General features: G+C 48.6%; 1 protein-coding gene across 11 annotated transcripts in view; it reads left to right on the forward strand.

Moving 5' to 3' along the window:
- The window catches only part of LOC123861036 (protein mono-ADP-ribosyltransferase PARP6), a 58,785-nt gene that overhangs the window by 31,024 nt on the left and 9,961 nt on the right, over positions 1-17,800 (forward strand). For 9 of the 11 annotated variants that reach the window (XM_064570184.1, XM_064570183.1, XM_064570187.1 and 6 more), the window contains 5 exons: positions 8,898-9,014; positions 11,259-11,425; positions 12,005-12,096; positions 16,996-17,127; positions 17,569-17,755. In XM_064570184.1, coding sequence (XP_064426254.1) covers positions 8,898-9,014; positions 11,259-11,425; positions 12,005-12,096; positions 16,996-17,127; positions 17,569-17,755 — 695 coding nt within the window. Of the gene's footprint in view, positions 1-7; positions 150-8,897; positions 9,015-11,258; positions 11,426-12,004; positions 12,097-16,995; positions 17,128-17,568; positions 17,756-17,800 lie in introns of those variants that run through there. The other 2 variants (XM_045899763.3, XM_064570193.1) reach the window with 2 other exon arrangements.

Genomic DNA, 17,800 nt, shown 5'->3' on the forward strand with positions numbered 1-17,800 from the left:
TGGGTGCGGGGCGGGGCGGCGGAGGGATTGCGGCGGCCGCAGCGGGGATAACCTTGGTGCTCAGGCGGCCGACTCTGGCACAGCAGCTCCGCGTCGCGAGCGTCGAGACCGTTCTGCGGCAGTGCAGCTCGAGCGGGACCGCGCCGGAGGTGAGCGGGGCAGAGGCTGGGCCCGGCTCCGTGCGCCCAGCCAGTGCGGAATCCCGGCCGCCTGCGCACTCAGGGCACCCACACCCGGGCCGGCGCAGGCTCCCGGGCATCTTGCACCCGGTGGGGTCGGGAGAGAGGAGAAAGGCACCTCGCGCCTAGGGCCTGCTCTTCAGAGCCCCCAGACGCCCAGCTCCTGTTTCTTCCAAAGGCGCTCTCCTGCCCCAATGCTTACTCCCATTCTGGTCCCATCCTCGCCTCCTCGATCTGCTTCCATCATCACTTACTTCCAGTAATCCCTCCTCATCGGGTGCCTTCCTCTCCTCCCTCCAGCCCCCGCTCCTCTGTTCGCCTCCTCCCGTGGCCCCTTAATACTATACCATTCCCCCTCTCCGTCTTCAACCTGACCGTGTCCCCCTGATTCTGATGCTTTCCTTGAAACCTCTCCTCGAAACCCGTCCCCAGCTCCCTTCCCCCGTGCCGCCTCCATTCAGCGTCGTGTGCTCTTCCCGCGTCCTTGTCCCCCCTCATGCCTACCCCTTCCCCCATTCATGCTCTGGTTCCGCCCCTCCCCCCTCCATTCTGGTCACGTCCGCTGCTCCGCATCCCTCTCCTCCGCTTTCTGATTCGTTCCGCCCGGGTCCTCGCCCCTCCCCTCCGTCCTGGTCACGTCCGCCTGCATCCCCCGCCTCCCGCGTTTCTGCAGCGGGTGAGTCCTGGAGCCCCGGGCCCGCGTCCGGCGCTCACCGCCCGAATCGCAGTGGTCTGCGGATGGGCAGGGCCGGCTGCCGTGCGGCCGGGGGATGCAGCGGCGGCCGGGGACGCAGTTGGAAGATTACGTAACCCTCGGCCTTCCTGCTGCACGGGGAGGAGAGGGTGGTTGCCTCTGTGGCGCATTCCTGCTTGAGGCCGCCCCGGATTCGCCGCACTGGCCCCGAAGGGGTCGCCGGGCTCCCTCCCGCCGCGGCGGGGCTGCACGTAGCGGCCCGGGACCCGCTCCGCCCCTCCGGAGGACCAGCGCAGGCTCGCCTCTGCTTCACCTCGCTGAACATAGGCTCCCGATCGCAGAACACGGAGGTCTCGGGTGGGTGGGAGCAGGTTATAGGCAGAGTAGAAATATGTCCAGAGCTTGGCGCCACGTACCGCGTTCACTCAATAAAATCTCTGTGTGCCAAGCTGTTTTGGGGGAGGGGGGATGGCTAGAAAGGTCACAGCCCGCAACACGATGTGATTAGGGAACTAACATAAAAGTTACCAGTGGGAAGTGCTGCGAGGAAGGGACCGCTTCCTGTTGGGGGAGGGGGGGTTGTGTGTGGAGAAAGGCCGCACAAGGTGGCATCACACACTGGGTTTGAAGCAGAGGAGTACCTTCCAATGTGAAGGTTGTTTAAAAGCCCAGTCATGGAAAGGCATTCCTTGACTTTTTATCCGTGTTCTTCAAACCCAGGACATTGATCCTCTCCTGTACACATGAGTCTGATAGTTAAGGTCCAGGCATGATGGACAGAAGCATTGGGAAGTTAACAGGCTTTTAGATTCGGGTTTGAATCATGGATATACGGGAATGATGGAGGGAATTCAGCCCCAGGACCTCCGTTTCCCATTTGTGAACTGGGAGTAACATTTCCCCCGGATCGTTGAAAGGATCGCTTCCTTAATACACATACCTACATGTATATGTGGTGAATACTCTCCGCACTGCCTCATCTCTAAGTGAGATGTGCAGAAGAAATGGCTCCAGATGTATTCTTTGGTCACTGAGCACAATTACTTAAACTGTAATGGAGGTTGAGGGCTCATCTTCTCCGTGCCATCCCCAAACACATACTCAGAGTTAATCTTGGGATTAACTATTTAGTCAGGTTTCTAAGTACCAGACATCTCCTGGGAACCAATCACTTAAGGGATCCTGGTACACAGTGTTTACAAAGTAACTAATAATGTTACCTTGCAGCTCTCCCCTCGCTACAGGGGCTCTTTGGGTCTCCCGAGGATCAGGACCTGTAGACAAAGGAAGGCAAGGAGGGCCAGAATTCCAGCAGTTGGTGTTGGGCTGTAAGAGTAGAAACAAACTTGTAACCCCCAAACTGAAATCTGCACACGCTATCCCCACCTGCTCCAGGTGGAGTTCTAGGATTTGCTCAGCCAGGTGGTAAGTGTGAGGATGGGAGGCAGGGGCAGTAGCCGCCTCTTGGCAGGACTGAGGGTGTGGCCACTCCCTGGGCTACAGAGGATATCCTAGGTCAGGACTCTTGCTCTGTGGCATTGTTAGCAAATAATTTACTCTCTTGTTGCCTGACGATGCTGTTGGGAAATGGAGTGGGGCTGTCCTGAGGGGAAGGGTATGTAACCCATCACCAGGTCTGTGGGAGGGTGGGGGGGCCTCCAGGGGGAAGATGACTCAACCTTTCAACTGCTCTGCTTTTGAGAGAATTCTCTTCGTTGGGTGAGTGGGAAACTGCATTGTGGTCTTCGCAGGTTTAAAAAGTCCCTTCTCTCCATTTAGTGAGTCAAATAGTGAAGCATGCATTTTCCCCAAGTTAAAAATGGTTTCAGTTAAGTGAAAAAATGGTTGTCCAGGTGCCCCAGCTGTCTGTACTGCCCTAGGAGCTTAGGCACAGCATGGCAGAACCCTGTGCCTTGGTCATGTAGTCTGTGCACCTGCATTCCTGAGACATGGCAGCCCTGTCATGGTCATGAAAAACAACGACTGAAAGAATGTCCTTGAACTCATTCTTGAGTTACTGGACTTAAGTCAAAATAAATGGACATTAGTCTCTTCCTGTCTTAGTATAGCTGCTCTCATTTTAAGCACTGCATTAGGAGTAAATAATTTTAGTGTTGAATTCAGTTTAACAACAAGCATTATTGGGTCTCTAATAATTTGCCAGTGACTTGGCAAATTTGGTAGCTGGGACTCCAAACAGACCTAGCACCTCGTAGGAGTTGCTTCTGTGCCTTGAATGTTGTGACATTAAGGGGGGTGGTTCACAGGAAAAGCCATTTTATTTCTTAAAGCTGTGTGTTTTTTAATGTTGAGGCGGTGGAAGAAATGAGGAAATGCCTTACGAGCTAGAAAGCAGCTCTTAGCATTATCAGTTCACAGTACTCTGGTTCTAATTTACTTTGCTTCAGCTTGTATGAAGGCATGTCAGGATGCGTTATTTTATTTATTTATTTATTTTAAAGATTTTATTTATTCATGAGAGAGAGAGAGGCAGAGGGAGAAGCAGGCTCCCAAGGAGCAGGGAGCCCGATGCGGGACTCGATCCCAGGACGCTGGGATCATGACCTGAGCCGAAGGCAGATGCTTAACCATCTGAGCCACCCAGGCGCCCCAGGATGCGTTATTTTTGCCAAGAGCTAAGACTGAGCTCAGGGTAGGGGAAAATGACTCATCTGACATTTTCTTTCTGAATCATTCTAAACGTCCACAGTCAAATCTCAGTTGACACACCACAAGGATGAGTCGCCTATGTGAGCAGAGTTCTCTTGCAACCTTGTTGAGGATGTTGGGAGATACAGAAGTGATTTACTTGGGAAGAGGTCTTAGAGGAGGGGCGCCTGGCTGGCTCATTCAGTAGAGCATGCAACTCTTTTTTTTTTTTTTTAAAGATTTTATTTATTTATTTGAGAGCGAGAATGAGAGAGAGAGAGAACATGAGAGGGGGAGGGTCAGAGGGAGAAGCAGACTCCCTGTCGAGCAGGGAGCCCGATGCCGGACTCGATCCCGGGACTCCAGGATCATGACCTGAGCCGAAGGCAGTCGCTTAACCAACTGAGCCACCCAGGCGCCCCGAGCATGCAACTCTTGATTGGGGTCGTGAGTTTGAGACCCACAGAGATTACTTAAAAAAAATTTTTTTTTAAGTCCTCTAGGACCGTGAGTCATCACTTTAAACCTCAATTCTAGGACAGCTGGGAATAGAGCTAAAGGAAGACTGTTCTTAATACTAGCACACTTTCTGGGAACTTGGATTTTTCACCAAGAGCCAGCTTTAGACTAGATAAATGAATGGCCTGATTGGGGCTTTCATTAAAGAAGCTGTTTCGGGAAAGGTGAGCGGGGCTGCCAAGCGAATGGCAGCGTGCAACATCTGGTGGGCCTTTCGGCCTCTCAGCTCGGGAGGGGAGGGTGGCAGGGCCGACAAGTGGTGCGGTGCCCCGCCCCTGCGGTGGTTTGTGCCTGTCTGCACGTAGGAGGGTGAGCCTGGCTGCAGTACCTCCTGTGGCCTCTGAGACTTACCTCCCCCCACTTCTGTCCATAGGCAAAGCTTCTGGGGAGCTCTAAGCCTCTCTTTACTGACGCCAGCAAGCTATGTTTGGAAAGTTAGGCAGGGGCCCTGATGGGGGGCAGATGCCAAGACCAGCTACGATAGTGGCAGCTTAGCTGACACAGTCTGAAAAATTCTCTAGAAAGGAGCCCATTCCTTCCAAGCCTTTGAAATCAACCTACAGCTAGTATTTATTGAATTTTAGACAACTGGTGTCTTCCCTGTTTGCAGTGATGAGTGCAAAAGAATTATGCAGTCAGTGAGTTGGTCGTGGTACAGGAGACAAAACCATGGGCATTTTGGAGGAGCCCTGGGAGTTTTGATCTAGTTAGAGGTAGGGAAGTAGAGACTTTTAATATATGGTATTCCTCTTTTGTTATTACATTAGAAAGCAGATGAATAAATACCACCTATCAGGAGGGTGAACATATTAAAGCTCTGACAATATTGAATGTTGGCAGAGGTGTGAGAGGGCTAGAACTCATGTCCCTCGTTAGTTGTAAATGGATATAACCACTTTAGAGAGCAATTTGGTGATATTTGGTAACATAGAAAATAAATATACCCTGTGACTCAGGAATTCCATTTCTGGGTATATATAGCAGCTCACACTTGCACAAGGAGCCATGTACTAGGAGAGTTGTTACTGCATTGATTCATAGGGGAAAAATTGATTTAATGGGGGAAGGATGGCCAGCCAGTAAGGTAACAAATAAATGATCTAGTTGTGCAGTGGATCAGGATAGCAGTTCATATGAATTAACTAGATCTACGTCTCCACTGGATAGATCTTAAATGTGCTGAAAAAAGCAAGATGTTTATTCGTATGGTATTCTACTTAGGGCATTTTAGAAAAACAATATCATAGGGGTCAGCATAGATATCGATACACTTACATGGATTAGAAGGATACAAAATTCCTGACAGTGGGTGGGTGTCAAAGTTCAGGAGGGGCTGTGGAAGGGTTGGAGGGATCTGGGGATGGAGGGAAAATAAACTATAAAATTGTAACAGGTTTTTTTTTTTTTTTTTTTTTTACGTCTAAAGGAATTCTGGCTAAAGGTTAGTAGTCAGTTCTGGGTGGTAGAAATACAGATGTTAATATTCCTTTTTTTTTTTCTTTGTTTCAAAGTAAAACAGAATAGAAGCAGACCTGTGAAGGTCACTGTAGGAAGACCAGTCATTCGAATTAGGTCTGTTCTTGGAGAGGTGGCACTGCCCTCCCTCCCTCCTCCGCCTCCTCTCCCCCCCCCCCCGCCTCCTCTCCCCCCCCTCCCCCCCCTTCCAGCCGTGATGCAGGGTGAGCTCCTGTGAATGCTGGGCTGGAATGCCTCATTGTGGAGCCCATCACCGGTCCTGGTTGTATGTACCTGACTTTGAAGGGCCTTGAACTACAGAGTCCCCAGTCCCTCGCTGCTTCCAGAGTATGATTATCATGCCCTAAAACACTGCCTCATTATGTTAAGCCTAGTAAGGAGGCATCCTAACACAGGACAACAAAAGCTTCTTCCAAACTTCCTCCTTTAGGCTGAAACCACTTCTCTGCTCTGAGCATCTGTGGTCAAACAAGGGTATCTGAAGGTTCTCTGATTTGGGACTTCTGCCCTGGAGCTGTGGTCCTTGGTTGGGGGCAGGGGGAGTGGGCCCATTTTGTATCTGCTTTTGTGCCCTATTCACACTTGAGTTTGAAATAGAACCTGAGGTTCCTGCTTATGAAGTTGAAGTCCCTTAGGTTTAGCCCCAAATAAATGAAAGCAAGGGAATGTTATTTGAACCTGCGAGTGGGCTCATTTTGTTTTATGTAACCAGGTAAGCTAGACTTTGCTGTCTGTTGTCGAGCCTGCTGAGGGTAGAAGGGACTTCAGCTAAAAATTGCTTCTCCTCTATACCCCGTTCCGTATGCAAATGCACGATATCATTACTCTAGCTGTAGATCAGGACAAACAGCCGTTCGGCGCAGACCTTCCTAGGTTCTGTGGGTGGCCCGGCACCCATTTTGATCTTCTTGTCATAGTTAGATTAGGGCCAGTCTTGGGAATTCTGTTGTTCCATCATCTCTCTAGAGAGCAGGCTGGCCCGAACACCTCGTCTGTTCTGAAGATGAGGGAATTGAAAGGCCTTCATCATGCTGGCTTGGAGCCTTGGAGGTGTAGGTAGCATATTGATGACAGAGCAGGGAAGACAATTGTGGGCATTGGGTGCCATCATGATTGGGTTGCTCTGTGTGCTGAGGTCAGCATCAGAGCAGACTTGGTGCAGAGAGCCCTGGCTGGTTAGAAATTGGCGTATGCACATACAGGCTCATGGGCCAGGCTGGTTACTAGGGCAGAATGATTTGGGCCTTTGTGGAAGAGTCGGTGGAGTGAAGTGTGAATCTGTCCCGGCACAACTTGCCAGCAACAGTAGTGGCTCTAAGAAGTGGCATATCGTATTTTTTTATATGATCCCACCCACTGTGGTTTCTGGAGCGTGGCCAGAGGATTGTGTCTGGCACAGAGGAAGCCCTCGTTTTAGAGAACCAGGAGCTGCTTCAGATAAGAACGGAAAGGTGGGATCGGGGACACGTGGAGCAGAGGTGTGACTACGCCTACGCCATTCCCTCAGTCCGCACTAAGCCCTCTCCTGGTGTCCCGTTTCTCACAGAGGAGAAATGGCTCCGAGGAAGATTCTCCTGCAGGGGCTCAGGCTCCAGAATAAGGTTCCCGTACCTGGGCCCAGCATTTGCCACCCTCAGGGGATACGCCGGGCTTCCACTGCTGGCTGGAGGTTGGCTCCGCATGTCTGTGCCTCCCGAGGAGGAGGATGCAGTAGTGAGTCAGACTGGCCCCGGCTGGGCTGCATGTCCTGGCAGGCCGCTGTCCAGACAGCGAGCACAAGGGAGGGGAGCTCTTCCCAGAGGCCCGCCCTGAGAAGCCAACGGCTCTGGCTGCTGCCCTGGGGCTGGGGGAGAGTCCCAGGATGTTTGAGGAAGAACTGGAGTTAGGTGGTTGGCAGGATGGGCAGCTAGTGCTCAGGAGGAAGAGGCTTCTAGAAGACCTGGGAGATGGGCAGCAGAGCACTGACCTTTCAGCAAGGGAGGCTCCAGGGCACAGCCTGAGTCAGGAGACCAGTCGGTGACCTGGGGATGAGACCTGAGTTGTTCGGTTTGGTAGAGGTCTTGAAGGGTCTGTTGAGATCTCGTAGGAGTCTGGACAAGTAAGCCTTTTTTTTTTGATTGCTGGTGTGGAAATCCACTCAAAACGCCAAATAAATTCTCATTTGTTATTTTTTGCATTTCATAGGCTGGGGTGAGCAAAAAATCAGAGCTTGCAAAACCTCAGATTTCATTTGAGATAGTAAAATAGGGTTATTGTTTGAGTGCAGTATAATTGTATCTGCTAATGGCATCTCCTGGCTTTGGAGGCCGTCCTTCTGTACCAGAACATCCTTGTCATAAAGATTTTGCTGTGAAGCTGAGTCCAGACTAAAAACAGGGAAAGAAGTTTGCTGGATTTGTGTGTGTAACTCACAGGTTTTTGGCATAGAATTGTCCTGTGGACTATATTATTTTTTTTTTTTCTTTGAGGTTCTGAGTGGATCAAGGTTGGCCTTAAGCCAATGGAACGGTCTGGCAATGCATTTGTGATCTAGGGCCCTCATGCGTTACCTCACCTCTGCCACATTTATTTTTATTTTTTTTTAAGATTTTTAAAATTTATTTGAGAGAGAATGTGACAGCATGATGGGGGGAGGGTCAGAGGGAGAAGCAGACTCCCCGCTGAGCGGGGAGCCCGATGCGGAACTCGATCCCGGGACTCCAGGATCATGACCTGAGCCGAAGGCAGTCGCTTAACCCCCTGAGCCACCTAGGCACGCCCCGCCTTTGCCACATTTAAGCAGAGTATTCCTGAAGCTTGTAGAGCAGTGGTTGATTAATAAAACTGGAGGATTCACCTTTGTTTTAATTCCAACTCTTTTACCAGGAAACTTGTAAATATACCATTTTCAGAAGAGGTACATTTGTGATTTTTCTTAATGCAAAGTATTTCATATCAGTAAATTTATTAGTAAAGGGAAGAACAAATTTTGCTGTAATCCTACCATCCAGATGACATGCTGTTACTATTTGTGTAGATCTGCTTCCTGTCTTTTTATTTATGTTTAATTTAGTATCCCTTCTCTCTAAAAAAACAGGAGCGACCAGGTTCTTAAATAGAATAGTGAAATGTTAGTAAACCACAGGCTTAAAGAGAACTTAGAGGGAAGATAATCTGGGTATTTGGGAGGAGATAAGCATTATAGATGAGCCAATAAGAAATTACCTGCAAATTTTCTGTGACCAGTTTCTTGGTATTTCCTTGGGAGGTATCTGTTTTTCTCTGTAACCTAGCTGAATCTCTAGGAGCAGCTACCTCTGGTTACCTGGTTATTAAGGTAATTTTTCCATTGCCACAAAGAACTTCAGTTCCACTCAGCTTCTACCTTGATCCTTGTACAGCTCTGCAGAGCAAACCTTACTCAGCTCCGAGCGGTCTTTGCGAGTGGGGCCAAGTTGCCACCCTGAGCCAAAAAAAGATCATTATGTCACCAGAAGCCCAAGCCCCGAGAACACAAGGTATGACCCAATAACCTGTGGGCCCCCCCCCAGGTCTTTGCAAGGAAACCCTCATGTCTCAGAGAAGAGGCAGCTGATGATTTTTGTTTTTTTGTTTTGTTTTGTTTTGTTGGCAGCTGATGATTTTTAAGAAGATTGGGGTTTAGTTGCTCTAACCCACTCATTCAGATCTTAATTTGTTGATGATAACAGTCCTCAGACTGGATGATGACTCCACTTGGAGGCCACAGTAGGCCTTTGTGTTCCAGTTGGCTGGGTGTGCCTCCTGGTGCACATCTCTTCAGTCACATTCCCTTAACAGCCAGCTATACCTAAGCCCCGCCGTGGGCTCTGACGGCACACGATCCCGGACCACCCGGAACCCTGGCCACCGAGGCAGTCCCTCCGGGAATTCATAAGTTCTTCAGATTTGGGGAAGGGGAGAAGGGAGGTATAACTTTGATTTTGACCACGAGGCATTAAGGTACACTGAAAGGTCATTCGACAGACCCTGGAATACTTCCAAGTACTAGGTGCTAACAGATCTAAAAGCGAATAGGTCATGGAGGAGAGGACCTCCAAACATTTTCGATTTGGTGCCTGGTGTGTATTAGGGAATTAGGAAATGCACACTGAAAAGAACAGTGCATTTGCCACGTGGAATAGTTAGCCAGTATCTTATGTCCCATTTTTAAAGTTTTAGCTTCTGTAGCTGAAGGCTTGTAGCCACCCGTTTTCAGTAGCTGACTGGAGGTTTGCTCACAGCTGGTCACAGAGCTTCTTGGGCTTCTAATCAGAATTCTTGAAGGTACAGAGATGGGTTGAGATGCTTGCTCTACCCAAGCTACAGAGTCCACAAAGAGGCCACAAAGTCAAGGACAGAGGAGGACAAAGAGTAAGAGGGATATATATGGGGTGCCTTGAATTTAGAGCCCTGAGATTTAGGAGGATCTGGGATAGGGCTGAAGAGGGGCTTGTTCTGGAGCCTGGGCTGAAGCCTATAGGCTCAAGGGTTTTAGGAGTAGCCTTTGGTGGGAGAACTTGAGGAAGGGATGGCCTTGTGATGAGGAGTGTCGGGTTTCACACTCACATCCTTACCTGGTGGTTCTTCAGACATTTCCTGGAAGCTTCTTAGGTCTTTGTAATCAGCTAACTAACCGGCTGAGTGAGTTTAGTTGTCAGTCAGTAATGAAGAAAGCAAAGGTCGGGACCAGTTGTCAGGATTGTGACCTGGCCTGGTTAATTACCTGAAACAGATAGTCTTTGCGGTGTACTTGTCAGAAAGGGAATTGGGATGGTGTATCAGAAAATCAGTTGGGAAATCAGTTGGGAAAAGGATATGGCAAAGCCACCTTGATTTCTTTGTGTTGTAACCATCCTGTGAAAGTAGCTGTAATGTTTTTAGAACCAGACCAGTGCCATTGGGGTTATCTCTGGTTTTCTGCAAATTGCTTTGCACATCCTAAAGTCCTGCTGACCAAAGTGGTTGTCGTTTTTAGGTACAGACCCCTGGGGCAAAAGATTCTGCATGTAGGGTTTTGGATCAACTTTGCTTCCTGTCCAAGGACTGGTTTTTACTATCTGTCAGCGAACTGGGACCTACTCTCCTGCCAGACTGAGTTGAGGAATGAACTTAGGTGGTGCTCCGAGTTAGTGAAAATCTAGGATTCCTGAGCTCAAAGTACTGCCTGGATGGTGGTTTTCTTTACAACCAGGAAAATCACTTTGAGTTTGGGTGGGGATTGTTAAAAAACAATGTGGATGCCCCTCCCCGTAGCAGACATTTATAGCTTTGAGATAGCTTTTTGTACAAAGATCTATATTTGCCAAGGTACTAAACAAGGAGTTAGTTCTTTATATCGCTGGTTATATCACTGGAGGATTGGTTACAACTTTCTTTGGAGGTAGCTCCTTCGGTGCCCGTGAAATGTTACTTGTAGGATTAACAGGAAAACTGTCAACGTAGATACTAGCCCATTGTAAGGGAGGTCTGCTTACAGTGGATACTTGGGAAGTACATGCATTGGGTACGAGGTTTTAAATTGTCCTCTGAGGTCCGTTCCGCTTGCTCACGGTCACGTGAACCCTCTGCCCGACTTGAGGAACGCCCACATGGCCAGAGTGTGGCGGGGCTCCCTGTGGCTTGTGCACAGTGTGCTTATTGAGTTAATGTGTAAGCAGGAAACAGCCTCCTGTGCGGAGGGGTATATTAACCACCTGGGCTTCTCGGATTGATCACTGTCTCTTCAACTCCCCTGGATCCAGGACCTCAGCAACCATGTCAAAGCCCCATAGCGATGTCGGCACTGCCTTCATCCAGACCCAGCAGCTGCACGCAGCCATGGCCGACACGTTCCTGGAACACATGTGCCGTCTGGACATCGACTCGCCACCCATCACGGCCCGGAACACTGGCATCATCTGTACCATCGGTGAGTGGCTGTGGCCCCCCTGTTCCCCACCCCCAAAAAAACAGGGGCTTCATAGGACCGTGATCTTTTCTCCTGAAGAGACAAAAGAAATGTAGCAAACCTGAGTGCTGAGCGAGATGCTACACGGGTTCTTTTGGGGACTAGGAAGTGGCGATAAGGAATCTGCATGCTCTGTGTTGGCTGCTAAAGGCAGAATTTAGACGGTGTCTTCCTTAATAGCACATCTTTTAGGAGCATCTCAGAAATCTAGGGAAGATCTTTTTGACGTGCTCCAAGACTCTGTGGTTGGAAAACCAACCAGGCTTTGGGGAGAGTAGAGAGGGCTGGTTAAGTCTTACTTAGGCTTTCCTCGTTAGATGTAGGAGCCTATAGGAGTTGAAGGGAATAGGAAAAGTGTTCCCTTAAATCAAGAAAATGGGCAAACACAGTAACAGCCATCTATATGCTTTTGAAAGAACCTTGAGTGATTTGTAGGAGGAAAATTTAGGGGAAAAGAATATCAAGGATTCTTCAAACTTGAAAGTGTTATTCCTCCTTTGAATAATTAACACTTTGGCTTTAAAACTTTTTTTTCACTAGGCCCAGCTTCCCGATCGGTGGAGATGCTGAAGGAGATGATTAAGTCTGGAATGAATGTGGCTCGTATGAACTTCTCTCATGGAACCCACGAGGTGAGCCTCAGCTAGATGGTTTGGCCACTGGGGCAGCGTGCAGGAAATTGGGTGGCAGTGTGCTGTTCATTTAGCCACAGTGGAGCAAGCAAGAAAGAGTCTGGGGTTTATAGCCAATGCGGAGGTCGTCTTCACTGGCCTGTCCTTAATATCCTTCCCCCATCTCCTGCCATCCCAGCTGGCCAAGTCTCCTTACGTGGAGATGATCTTTGGTTATTGGCCATGGTTTTCCCACACACCTGTGCTGACAAAAGTGTGCAAGGGTTGGGATGCCTGGCTGGCTCCAGCAGAGGAGCATGCAACTCTCAGTCTCAGGGTTGGGGCTTTGGGTCCATGTTGGGTGTAGAGATGGCTGGGAAAATAAATAAACTTAACAAAGTGTGGAAGGGTCTACTGGAGAACCCACAGTGCTTGCCACCTCCTACCCCTGGGTCTCCATAACAGTTCCTATTGCAGAGATGAACCAAAAGGTCACCCTGCAGCTGGATTTCTGGCCTAGTTTAGACCCACGATAACTGAGCAAGTCCAGGAGAGGAGTTTCTACCATTGCAAGTTAAGTACTGAGTCTAATGCACCAACCCTGCTTCATCAATATTGTGTTCCTGGCCTATCTCTTCCCAGGGGTCCTGGTACATTAAAACCAAGTCAGCACACTTCCCCAGCAGCCTGGTAGGAGTGTATTTGTGCTGAGGCTGTGTAGGAGCTGACTTGCCCTGTGGACGGAGGCCTTACCCAGGGACCAGGTGGCAACTCCTGGGACATGCTCCATCCCTGCTCCTGTTCCCAAACTCATTCAGAGGGAGGAGTGGAGGTTCCTTGAGGGACAGTTCCTTTTAAAACCCATCAGGCTCCATCATAAGCTGTGGGATTTCATACTGGCATTAATACAGAAGAAATGGATGAGCCAGACTTTCCCCTGTCTTGACTTCTGATACTTCCTGTTCGGAATAAAGAATATGCTACCCTGTAAGGACAGGTGGTGAGGGGTTGCCCTCTGGCATCTGGAAACTGGTGTTAAGTTTAGACTAAAAATAAAGCCTCAGGAAGTACAGTCCAAAAAGTTAATTTCTCCTTCTGGAAATGTGAGACTCTCCATCGTGGGTTCCCTAACCTGTGTTTCATAAACAGTTTATGGCCTGGCAGGTGGCCGGCCTCCAAACGTCATGGGGGCCTGACCAGGTTCAGAGGAACTGTGCTCAGGCGGTACTTCAGGCAGCTTAAGACACATCCGTGCTGGCATTCTGTAATTTTCCAAAGTTGGGGGCCTTGGCGGGAGTCCCCAGGAATTCTTGCAAGTGTTAGCTTAGCCCAAAGAGAGAGCTAAAGATACCAGTGGGGATCGGTTCACTATTGATCCCTGCTGCTGGACCGTGCCAAGGTCTCCTGTGTGCAGCAGAAGAAGCAGAAATAGATTTGAAGAAGTCGACCTTTAACTAGGCTTGATGGCCTCTTCCATCCAAGCTCCTTTAACTAGGCTTGATGGCCAGCTCCGAAATGGCAAGGCCATGGGGTGTCTGCTGCACCTGCCCGGGGGGGGGGGGGGCTGGCCTGGCCCAAGGATTTGGGTGTTTTTAGACTACAAGAGGCATTTGGAGATACTCTCTGCTTTAATTCTTATTCCCAGATTAGAATTGGGATTTAAAATACAAACACACACTCAAGTCCCTCTCGTGGTTTGGGGTTTTTGACCAGGATAAGGTTGTCTCTGGGATCAGGGGTTTGGAAACTCATCTTCGTAGGCACCTTTGACTAGTGGCTGCAATATGCTTTCCCAGCTCTTGACAATTTTTATTTTATTTTTTATTCTTTATTTTTTTTAAATGTTTTCCTTTTTTAATTTTTTTTAAAATTTTTTTAAAGATTTTATTTATTTATTTGAGAGAGAGAATGAGGGAGAGCACATGAGTGGGGGGAGGGTCAGAGGGAGAAGCAGACTCCCTGCCGAGCAGGGAGCCCGATGCGGGACTCGATCCAGGGACTCCAGGATCATGACCTGAGCCGAAGGCAGTTGTTTAACCAACTGAGCCACCCAGGCGCCCCTCTTGACAATTTTTAAATGCTCTTCTAAGCAGAGCATTGAAATTGTTCTCTCTCGCTAACTCTTGACAGAGGGACATCTGTCTACATCTGCTCTTTTCTTCCAGCTTTGTCGGCCGCGGTGCCCCTGCCCCATTGGGCAGTTCAGGTGCACAAGATGTTTTCTTACTGAACGTGTGGCCCTAGAGATAATGACTTTGAAACGACCTCAATTTAGAACCTTCCACAAGGACAGTATAGATTGATGGAATTCTTTACCACTTGGTAGCATCCAACAAAACCACAGCCATAGCGGGAGACTGTAGTATACCTCCCAGAAATGTCCCCAAAGATGCCAGTAGAGAGGATTTGAATAATGTAAGACCTAATAATCTCATTGGTGTGTGTACAGTAGATTTTATGTCCTCCAAGAACAAAAACACGTGTTTATTTAAAATGCTTATGATTATAAAATTTATTAGGCCACCAAAAACCCTCAAGTTCCATAAAATGGAAATTATAGAGACCATATTCTCAGGCTTTTTTTTTTTTTTTTAATGGAAATTTTAAGTCTAACCGTCATCAAGAAAACTTGCAGGGGCATGGGCGCCCGGGTGGCTCAGTGGGTTAAGCGTTCGACTCTTGATTCTGGCTCAGGTCATGATCTCAGGGTTGTGCTGAGTGTGGAGCCTGCTTAGGATTCTCTCGCTCTCCCTCTCCCTCTGTCCCACCCCCCACCCCAAAAAGAGAAAAAGGAAAAAAGAAAACTTACAGACTTAAATGTACTTACCGGAAAGCAAAAGTCTTAATGAAAGTAAATGAAACACTTAACTCAAATACTAGGAACCAAATAACCTAAAAGGGATGAAGGAAAAGCATTGATTTAAAAGCATAACTTGATGAAATAGAAAATAAATTTGACAAACCAAAAAATCCCTGTAAAACAGAAACTTTCAGAAAGCCTGGTCAAGAATGAGGATGCACCAAAAAAAGAGACTACGAAAAGGGAGTATTTCCCATATGTTCGAAGAGAGTTTGAAAGTCATAAAAAGACTTCTACTTTGCTTTCTAGAAGTTGAGATGAAGTTGATTATCTTCCAAGAAAAGGTAGTGTCCAAGAAGTAGAAAGTATAAATAGATTAATAGCCTGAAAAAATTGAAAAGGTGACTAGCTTCATTCAGAGCACCAGGCCTGGAGAACTTGGATGGCTTACTTCTGCCTCCCCTTGAAGGAGTGGTTAGGTTACGTCCTTTGTCATGCTGTTCCAGGGCCTAAAGAAGTACAGAAGTCTTCCCAGTATGTTCGTTGAAGCCAGCACACCCTGGTAGTGAGATGAGACAAGAACAGTACCGCAACCAGGCAGGTTAGCGCGCAGGCCGTCATTTAGAGAGAAGCAGACAGGAAAGGTAAAATTCAGCAGTCCACATCCAGCCATCTACTAAAAGAATTTCCCGCCCCGTGACCACGTAAATTTTATTCTAGGAACACAAAGTCCACACTGGGATGAAATATAGAGTGGCCAGTAGGAGATGATGGTGATATTAGTTGCTCACCTCTGCTCTAAGGACTTCGTGGATTCTTTTACCCCTCACATGAGCTCTGAGGAAAAGGCATTTGACAATGTGAAACACCCATTCTTTCAAAAAAAAAATTATCTCTATATTCTAGTTTATGTTATTTTATTGCGAGCCAGTAATAGAAAGAAATAGTCATAACTCAGAGTAGGGACCTCTGCCCCCAGAAAACAAGCCAGCGGTCCTCACTGGAGACCATACTAGAAGCTGAAGATTCTCAGATCCACGCTTCAGGCAGCACGGTCCTTGGAGGGTAGACTCTGGTTCCAGCTCCCCTCCAGCTGCCTTGACGGTGCTGCTCTCCTGGACAGGCTAAAGGACAGGGCCCGCAAAGTGCTGAGCTGGGTGCCTCTGTGATCAGCAGCGTCCTGTTGGTTACACTAAGAACTCTTAACGTCTTGGCTCTGAGTCCCTTTTTTTGGTCAGACAGTCGTGGCAACTGGGAAAAGAGCAAGAGCTTAGGAAAAAGATGGAAGTCAGGGCAGTTGGTTTGGAGAGAGGCATATCCTCACGCTCCCCTCGGCCACTCCAAAACGTGATTGTGAAAACCAGGTCTGTGGGACCTAAGCAATGGCTTTTTTAAATCTTTTTTTTTTTTTAAGATTTTATTTATTTATTTATTTGACAGAGACAGAGATAGCGAGAGCGGGAACACAAGCAGCGGGAGTGGGAGAGGGAGAAGCAGGCTTCCCCCCGAGGAGGGAGCCCGATGTGGGACTCGATCCCAGGACCCTGGGATCATGACCTGAGCCGAAGGCAGACGCTTAACGACTGAGCCACCCAGGCGCCCCAGCAATGGCTTTTTTAGCTTGGGCCGTTGTAAGCTTAAGTAAATAACTCTGGAGTTTGAATTGTCGTTGGGATCAATAGAGGAGAAGCTCAGAATTGCCAAATCTATCAGAATCTCACCGTGATTGCCGGACCAGTGTGACCCACACCTGAGGGCCAGGGCTTTTACTCCAGTTGTCTGCTGTATTTGCTGAGGGAGTGTGATGGGTCCTAGGGAACACAAAGGAGATAAGCTTTTTACGTTGAGACGTGTTTACGCCATCTCTGTAGTTGGTTATGGTGGCAGTATTCTAAAGTTACTAAGATTGGCTCTAGAGTGAGTGAGTGCTGTAGAAGAAGGGGGTAGAAGCCAAAGAGATTGAAATGATCAGATAGAGGGTGCTCGGTGACTGGCTGACCCTGATGCTAGACACAGCAGGTGGTCTAGAACATCACAGGCCTTTCCTGAGGGATCCGCCTCAGCTCTGGCGCTGGATCCTTGTGTGGGAGCACCCCGTCATCTTCCTTCCTTTCCCTCAGTACCATGCAGAGACCATCAAGAACGTGCGCACAGCCACGGAAAGCTTTGCTTCTGACCCCATTCTCTACCGGCCGGTTGCCGTGGCCCTGGACACCAAAGGACCCGAGATCCGAACTGGGCTCATCAAGGGCGTGAGTATCACGGGGAGCAGCGAGAGGGAGGGCAAAGGGGGCAGCGGGCTCCAGAGAGCCATCCTCCGCAGTCCATGCCCTGCTCAGAGGCTGTGTTCCTCAGGGTTCAGGTCTAGATTGAGACGTGAGAGTTCTGTTCATCACGTTCCATCAAAAAGGTTGATTTGGTGTACTTTGCTAAGACGTGATAGAGTGAGGGACTTTTTACTCTAAAAACCTACTTCCCAAGTCTGTCTGTGTCGCTTTTCCCCCTATCATTTACATAGCGTGACTAAAACATTGTAGGTTTTCCTTGGGTGACTTCCTTGAGGTAAGTTCGAGAATATGATCATTGATTTGCAAAGCCAGAGGCTTTATTGTTACTTCTGGTGGAGATTTGAGCATTTTTCCTTGGAGGGAAGAGCTTTTCTTTGGACTCACGGCTTACTCTCTGGTCTATAGAGCGGCACTGCGGAGGTAGAGCTGAAGAAAGGGGCCACGCTCAAGATCACTCTGGACAATGCCTACATGGACAAATGTGATGAGAATATCCTGTGGCTGGACTATAAGAACATCTGCAAGGTGGTGGAAGTGGGCAGCAAGATCTACGTGGATGATGGGCTTATTTCTCTGCAGGTGAAGCAGAAAGGTAGGTACAGGAGGCGGTATCTCATTCTCTAGAACCATCTCTAAA

This window comes from Mirounga angustirostris, unplaced genomic scaffold (genome assembly GCF_029215605.1).
Source record: "Mirounga angustirostris isolate CCGP_5_RB_7025 unplaced genomic scaffold, mMirAng1.0.hap1 SCAF_9, whole genome shotgun sequence".
NCBI lineage: Eukaryota > Metazoa > Chordata > Mammalia > Carnivora > Phocidae > Mirounga > Mirounga angustirostris.